Source organism: Apteryx mantelli, chromosome 1 (genome assembly GCF_036417845.1).
Source record: "Apteryx mantelli isolate bAptMan1 chromosome 1, bAptMan1.hap1, whole genome shotgun sequence".
In the NCBI taxonomy this organism is placed as follows: Eukaryota; Metazoa; Chordata; class Aves; order Apterygiformes; family Apterygidae; genus Apteryx; species Apteryx mantelli.
Genome location: NC_089978.1, coordinates 146,901,105 through 146,909,682, shown reverse-complemented (window position 1 = coordinate 146,909,682; position 8,578 = coordinate 146,901,105). Strand labels below are relative to the sequence as shown.

The window sequence follows — 8,578 nt, the reverse complement described above, 5'->3', positions numbered from 1 at the left end:
TGAACTCGGAGTGTCCTCCCAACTGGAGTTTGCTCAGGGCAGTACTGTGTTTACAACTGGCGAGTTTCAATTGTCCCTGAGGTGGTAGATACTGAAAGCTGTGGCTGGGGAGCTCAAAACTGATTTTTACCTCCTTCTGAGGGAGAAAACAGGCCTGGCCCCAAAGCACTCAAGACCTTGCTCAGAACAGTCTTAAATTCTTACCTCTGCCAGCAGTTACTTCTCAAGCCCTGAGGATTTCACTGAGCCAATTTAATGCTGGTGGTCACAGTTTAAACCCATTAGCTCCCAGCTATCTGAGTAAATTTTCTGCTCCGAGCCCAGCATACCGACAGACTACTCCAGCCAGAACTGCAGAGAGCCCCCACAGTAATCGGTCATTTCATAACTGTTGTGGTCTGTGTGGTGAGCCTTAAAGGGCTGAAGAAAATGCCACTGGCTAGATCACTGTCTATGACCTCTCTTAATGGTCTTCCTCAGTGGGAGGATGAAGACCTGCCAGTGGAGGATTTGTTGCTCTTTGAAGTTTCTTGGGAAGTCACCAACAAAGGTTTGTACAACACTTAGGAGTGAATATTGCTATTTTCAGGGGAGTGGAGGGAGGCATGAAGGACTTGGGCACAAAAGGCATTAAGGGTAGATTGGGGAAAGGCTGGCTGCAGACTTATTGTATTGGAAGAAGCGAATGTGGCATCCATGGGTGATCATGCATTCTGTGTATGGGCTGTATCTGCATGTGCTTATATGGAATGAGCATATATAAAAGCAGATCTCTGTGTCTTTACATGTTTCACCACCAGAGCTAGGCTGTTTAGGCAAACATCCAAGTGTTAAGCTGGGGTGTGCACATGTACGGATATACAGATGTTGCTGTTTACATATTTGTGTTTTACCTCCCATGCAAACCCTCTTGGGAACATAACACATAAAAATAAGCTGTGAAACAGACGTCCGATTGAGAGAAGTTTATCAGTCTCCCTCTGCTTTCTATAGCAGCGCAGAGAAGAGGCCAAATTAGAAACAGGTGTAAGTAAAACATAGCTACATTGAAGCCACTGAATAAAAAACAGAAGTCAATGACCTGCAGTCTGTGTGCCAGCTGAAACCCTTTTGGTCTGGTCTTTGCAAACATAGGTGGTGCCAAACAGGGACTTCATGCTTTGTGCATGTGTACAGTTTTGCAATCTGCTTACTACATGCAGCTTGTCATGCAAATAGTACACTGCTTGTCTTGCAAAGATCTTTTTGCCTCCATTTCTAATTCACTCACAAAATTGTCCCCTTTCAGTTAGGCGTAGTTCACTAACGGGGAACAGGCTCCATTTTTATCACAAAAATGAGCTAATATGAGTAAATGATTGACCTCATATATCTCATTGTCCTGGCAGATACATAAAGAGATTAGTTAGAAGAGTGGATCTGTAATCTGTAAGCTTTTAACCCTAAAGGGGAAATGTGTTGTGAGAAACAGACAGTGTTAGGGCTTATCTTTTTGGTGAAACTGGAATTGCTATTCTGTGATAGCTTCCGGTTTTTAATCTGCACTGCAAGTGAATTTTACTCTGCTGTTATTAGTGTGGGGAGCAGTATTAATACACAGAGGTAGCAGGGAGTAACTTCTGTGGGCTTATTTTTCAGTAGTTTCAGTCAACCTTTTTGAGTTAATTTTACTTCTCTTGGTATTTGGAGCATGCCGCATTTGCTTATTAGGCACACTGTAGAAGCAAGCCACTTGCAAGTAGATGGCAGCAGAAATATAGCTAATTCCCAGTGTTCTGGCTAGCATCTCAGTGAACTCCATGGTATATTTTTTGGTCTCACTGGTCCAAACAGTCATCTGGACTCACTGGTTATAGAAACCACATGATATGTTTAAGAAAAAGTAAAACACAGCTAGATTAATCTGTCTTTCTGTGTATGTACAAAACACACAGTGAATCACCCATAGCTCTTGTTGACTTCACTGAAACCAGATCAGCCTGACACAGCTAAAATTTATTTTTCTCACATTTTATGGGAGAATTAATATGTGTTCAATTAGTTTAAACAGAAGGTGCTGTTAATTACACCACTTACTGAACCCATATATTCAACCAGAGCTGACTGAGCTAGTCATAACAAACAATTTCTTCATTAGGATTGGATCTCTGTGAAATTTTTCATTAACCAACCCTGACTGGAAGCACTTGTGCAAAAAAATTTTAATAAGCATATTTCAGCTTATATTTCTGAAACTCTTGATTCTAAAGTTTTTTTCTAAAGCTTCCATGCAATTGAATGTCTAAGTCACGTGGTGAGATACTGTTCCCTTGTGACCTAACTTTTTATAAACAGTTCCTGGAAAATGTTAGGGCACTATGTCTCTTAGGAGAGAGAGTGGCTACAAAATACAGGGAGAGTGATCACAGAAGATATATAGGCTTAGGAAATAATAGCTTACTCTGTATTTTTCCTGCCTTCTTTAGCATAGGGAAGAACTGTTTATTTTACTAGTAGGCTGACGCCACATAGATTTAGTATTGCTATTTGTTTTAGTGTTTTAGTTTTAACGATGCTATATATATTGCTAATAAAGAGAAAAGATAAGTATTAGCTGGGTTTATTGCCTGTGAGGCTAATTTTGATCAATTACATGAAGGTTTCTTTCCTTCTTTCTGACAACGCAAGGGTGCGTCAAAGTAGTTCAGCATGGAGTTGCTTCACACTGCTCAAGCAGTGTAAAGCTGCTGCTGCCTACAGGAGAGAGCTCAAGGCTTTATAGTAACTTTGTGCACATTGCCAGGTGCTTGGCTATGGGTTCATTTCCTTCTTGACCAGTGCTGCTTCTTAGTGATTCTTTCATTTCTCTGTGACAATGACAATAAGACTAAAAGCCTTTTTCTCTGTCAGGAACATGCTGCCAGAGCTCACATGCAGCCATCTATCCCCACATCAGTAAATGCTACCCTTTGCAAGTACCTCTGCTGAACTGTTTTCTGAACCTCTCAAGTATATTCTCTTTCAGAGTGTGAGGATGATAAAGGAGTCCTGCAAACCGAAACACATCTGGTTACACAGCATGAGAAGGTGTCCGTGTGCCAGGCTGCCCATGGGGAGTGTGCATTTACTGGGATTTCCCCAAGCAGGAGATAAGGCTGGTTGGTATTGAGGCATGAGATGCAAGCTGTTAGGGAAGGATGAGTCAGCTGTATGAATTCAGTGCTCAGTGATCCGACAAGTGTCCATTATTTCCAGAGTCCCATCATTTCTGTCTTTGCAGCCAGCACAGTGAAGGTGTCTTTTTCTCTCTTCTAAGCCTGGACCATTTAACACAAACTCTAAATAAGCAGAGCATTCTACTTCTTCATGCTTCCTTTTCGTATTCTCTAAGGGGATATGTGATAAACTTTGACATATGTGTTTGAGAGCATTGGCATCTCAGGTACTCTTCTTTCTCCTTTGCTCACATCCTCTATCTGGAGCAAGCAAAGGCAAGGTAGCTGAAGGAGAGAATGAGAAATAAAAAGGCTTATTTGCAAGTGTCACTCTTCCCCCTCCTCCCCTCTGAATCAAGTGAACAGGAACTTGCCACCTAAAACATGAGCACAGCACTGAAATCATCTTGCTCTGAAATTCCCCTGCCAAAGAAGTGGGAGAAGTGTAGTTTATGATGCAAGATTTTCCTTACTTTATTTGACTCTCCACTGATGGACAAGTCCTGTACTGCGAAGTGGCTCTGCCATGTTTTTGTGGTAGAGGGAGGAAAAAAGCAGACAGGCCAGAGCCCCAGTGCGCTACAGCGTAGCCTCTCCTGCCACATGACCTGGAGCTCATGGTGGTAATCATGGGGAGGCTCATATTTTTTCACCCTTCTTTCCTCTCCTCTTCTGGCCAGCCTGCTTCAGTAAAGCCAGGTCTAGTCATATGTCTGTGCATGTTGCAAAGGGGGATTGGTTTTCTTTCTTCCATAATATGAAGACTAGTGAAAACCTTAAGGACAGGAGGACAGACCAAGTGGCTATAAGCTATTTAGATCTAGTGTCCAAAGCCCCACAGATGGAAATTGTCAAGAGGGAGCAACCAAAAGCCGTTACAGAAGCATGGAGACTGCTGCAGCATTCCTGGAAATTTTCCACAGTGATCTTTTGTCCTTGCTCCATCTCCTTCAACCTCTTTTAAATGTTTCCCCACTGAAAACTGAAGTATTTAATCTGGACAGGAGACAGTAGAAGTCTAATTCTGCTAGCTGCAATAATAGTTAGCTCTGAAGTAGTGGGTTTACTGATACGTTAATGGGAAGAGCTGAGAACTTTGAAAATCTGATCTCTGTTCTATAAAGATGTCTTAAAAATCATTCCATTAATATTTAGATTAGTATCTTCTTCTGCTCAACACAGCTTTTACATAGAAAGTAGAACGCCTAAAAATGATGGGCTGAAGGCCAGTTTGTGTCATAATTCAGCTGCAAATAGATTAGCTCAAGAGCCACTGGTAGATAAATCCTAAAGATTTTCCTCTATCCCTATTGGAATGAGGAGTCTAGTAAAGCAAACCTTGGTTCAGATCTCCTTTGGGCAGAGCTCCATATTCAGGTTCTGTGGTGCAAATCTGGACCCTTGGAAATGAAATCCTGCATGCACTGCAGTCACTAGGACCAGCGTTTCATCTACTCCATGTAAAACACCCTTCCATGATGAAAATTCTTTGGGAGAAGGTGAATGAGTGAACCCATGACACAGCTGAATTACCACATTTTGGGGAATGAGAATATGCTGTCATAAACTTAGCATAAGCACAGCATCAAAGCCCTGTGCATTACTAGAGTCTGGTGGTATGTCAATGTCAAAGTAATCTCAAACAAAATTTTGCGTACTGGGAGGATACAAACAAAAATAGCTTCTGTATTATGTACATCTGTCATAAATTTCAGTGCTTCAGTATTACTTCAGGATATATTTGGAATGCCAGAATATCACAGAATTTAAAGAACTTCTATCTCCTGATGAGTCCTGGCCACAAATACAGTTAAAAATACATGAAAAGCATCTGCTTTCTGAAGATGTCATGTATTTTTTCATTTGACAACTTACTCTAAAAACAGTACCCAGATATCTCAAGAGGCAACCCCCCCAAAAAAAAACAAACAAAAAAACCCTTCAACACCTCCCACTCCAAAAAAGCCTAACCAAATATTAGAAAAAATTGAGTTTGAGCACAATTTTATCATATCTCTGTAGGGTAGTTTGAGGGGAAGGGGTAAAAGGATAGCTGATGTAACTGGTAATTGTGGCAATGCAATTATTTTGAATCCAGAACCTGGAATCCCACTTCTCTCTTGGATTCCACAGCAACCTTGGCCCTGAGGAAAGCTTTAGTGCCATCAGAGTGGGCTGGTCAGTGCTTAGCAAAGGAGCTGGAGAGCTCTGGGAACACCCTGATCCTCTGCCTCTCTTTGTAGTGAAGGTGTGAGGGGAAGGGCTCCTGCACTGACCAGTGGTAGTCTCCACTTCTCTCTCTCTCAGTTGCATAACTTCTCTCCCCATCCCTCTTTCCCTTTCACTGTCTGTTCCTGCTTCCCCTTCTCCCTCTGCAGTGGTGTGGGGGTGGAAGGAAATAAAATGAATGGTGGACATCTCTGGCCTCTCTGAGAAGCGTTGGCCATTTCATGCTCAAAATGTCCCACTTCCAGAAGCCATTTTTTGGTAACACAGTTCCTGTGTAGTCCTGGAAGCTATGGCCCCTTCCTCATCAGGTGACAAAAAGTGTTTGCAATGTGTCTTTCCATATAATAGCTTGTGACAGAAAGAACAAGTCTCCTTCTATAGTATCAGATCTTGCACAAAGCTAGGTCCACTTCTGCCTAACGCTGTCCTCAGTAGCGATATGATATGGGGAGACTGTTCCTGACTCACAGTCCTTTAATTTATTTAGGTAGTTCTGATGCCTATATTAAAAGTTTTTAAGTACTGTTTGTTTTTAAAATATACAATGGTAACAATGCACCAGAACTTGAAATGGAGGAAGAAGAAAACAGCTGAAGGTATACAGATAATTTTTCAGGCAAATTCATAGTAAAGGTAAAGTGTATTTAAAATATTTAAAGTTTTAAAAATAATTCTGTGAATTATTCTCAGAAAATATGTTATTTTCATCTTCTATTTTTTTTAAGTCAAACTTTTTAAAATGGACAAAATCCTAATTTTGCAAACATTTTAGTTCCCTTTTCCATAAGAGTTTATTTTTCCCTGTAAAAAGAGGAAGAGGAGGAATGGAAAAGACATATAGGGGAAAAAGATTTGTTATTGATTTCCTTTTTAACTTCATTTCCTTTATTCTGATTGGAGAAGTTCAAAATAAATTTTAAAAAGAAATGATAGTAAGATTTTTCTCTCAAGGATGTTTTTAATTTTTCAAAAATTAAAATATTTGAGTAAAACATTTTGGTGGAGGTCAAAACACTTAACTAGACCTTCATCCACATTTGACTGCTAATTCCCTATCCAACCCAAATCTCTGGATCCGATCTCTCCTGATATTGGTAATTGCATCCATTCCTCATTTCATCTTTTATTGTTTGTTTTAAAACCTGTTTTTGATAATAAAACCTCAGAGGCTGCATCCAGAAACTTACAGCATCATGGGATTTCGGTACTTCCCTGTTGTCTGTGAAGGTGTGCTATCTAATTCCTTAAAGTGTCATATTAAGGGAAGAATAGGGAGGTTAACCAAATTGTTGGAAGTAATTTAAGAATTCTGTCAGGGTTTACATATTGACTGTGAGCCTTAACTCTGTTACTGGGTAGGATGTGCAATGCACTGCTTACACGCACAAGTATTTCCAGTGAATTCAAAGTAACTGAGGAGCCTTGAGAGGAACTTCCAATGACATGAGCAAATATAAGCTATCTCTTCACGGTATATAATATGTTCCTTGAATTTATTTTGGGAAAATGTAATTTCCAAAGTCAATACATCATTCTAGATATTGCTCTGTTCTTCTCTCAATGTCTTTTTTAAGGTATGTCCAACAGCTGCCACATACACACAGTTTCATTTGCCCACTTCCTGTTATTAAAGCGCATGCAGAGACATGCGCTGTGAGTCATATTTCCATAGTAACAAAGAAGATAAAAGGAAGTTTGGGGAACCAGGTAACCCAGACCTTTTATTGCAGCTGTTTTTTGAAGAGTCTTCACAGTCTGCAAAACCTACACTTTTGTTTTTATCCTTTTAGGTACTTTTCATGACATTTCTGGCAAATCAGTGCCCTGAAGTGCTTTTTTACCTTGCTGTGAAACATTATAATGGTAGAGCGTTACTCTCCACTGTTCTCCTCAGAATTCTGTGACCCTTCCCTGCCTGTCCTAGGCTTTCATGTGCTGACATGGTCCAGGCTTGTTTTATCATCTTAGAAATACTATGTGTACACCTGGATATGATGATAAATAAATACTTCTGTGATGCGCTTGTGGACAACTTACAGTGGCATCTATCTTGAGCTATGTAGCAAGCAAAACCATTGTCATCAGCTGCTATGGCAGGAATGCATTCAGTCAAATACTGTGACTTAGCAGGAGGAATTCAGTGATTCGGATTGGTGTCCCCTATCACATGCTCCGAGAAGACAGATCATTTTTTTTCAAAGGCACTTTTGGCTCTCCTTGCTGCAGTCTTCATCCGTTTTCCCTAACAAAGGGAAAAACTTTTTCTACCTGAGGGCTGAATAGGCCTACATACATCTTTGGCAGGGCCCACTTTAGGACACACAGTGATACTAAGCAAAACCTTGGGAAAAGAAACACTCAGCTGCAGGCTATACAAAGAGAAGTTCCAGGCTGTATTCAGCTCCTGAACTGCAGCTTTCTCATCAGTGTTTTAATATTTGTGGATACTCGGCTACCTTGATGATTCCAACATTGAACTCCTTGCAGTGTACAGGAGGGTGGGGAAAGCACTCTGCACCACTAACTGTCCCCAGTATTCTTGTCATACATGGCTTTATCATGTTACCAAGTAGCTTTCACCTTACAATTACATACATTCTCTTTTTTCCAAGCCATCAGGCTGCTTTGCACAAAAATCTTGCCTTATTATAAGCCCAGTATTTCTGCCAACTTATACCAACTAGTTTCATGATTAAGAGTTCTACCAATCCCCTTATTTATCCATATACGATTAAAGTGCCTTATGCTCATGTAACATATTTACCACACCATTAGAACAAATAGCATTCGTATCTTTGTAACTACATTACATTAAGAATATTTTGACTTGTCTTGTATCATTAAATTATGTTTGTCAGTACTCAAGCTATTCAGTTAGTCCATCTCAGCTTGTGGGCTGAGAAACCAGGAGGGAAAATATAGTGTCACTCACCTAAGATTTCTCCAGATCCCTGTCCAGAGCGCACCTGTGGTAGAGAATGATGACTATAGGTTATTTTCTTAGCTTTGGGGTCCAAACGAAGAGTAGAAGCAAGAATGGTCCAATGCATAGGTTTCCTTCTGCAGTTCCATGGTGTGAAATTCCTGAACTGTGAGGTTGATTTAGGAACATTCACCTATAAGATTCTGGTCTTCCTAGGTCAGTTATTATGTAG

The 8,578-nt window shown here is 40.5% G+C and overlaps 1 protein-coding gene across 1 annotated transcript in view; it reads left to right on the top strand.

Annotated features, from left to right (window-relative positions):
• Positions 1–429: 429 nt before the first annotated feature.
• The window catches only part of GYS2 (glycogen synthase 2), a 49,556-nt gene continuing 41,407 nt past the window's right edge, over positions 430–8,578 (top strand). The window contains exon 1 of the mRNA XM_013947289.2: positions 430–550. Within this exon, the coding sequence (XP_013802743.2) occupies positions 430–550 (121 nt within the window). The remainder of the gene's footprint in view (positions 551–8,578) is intronic.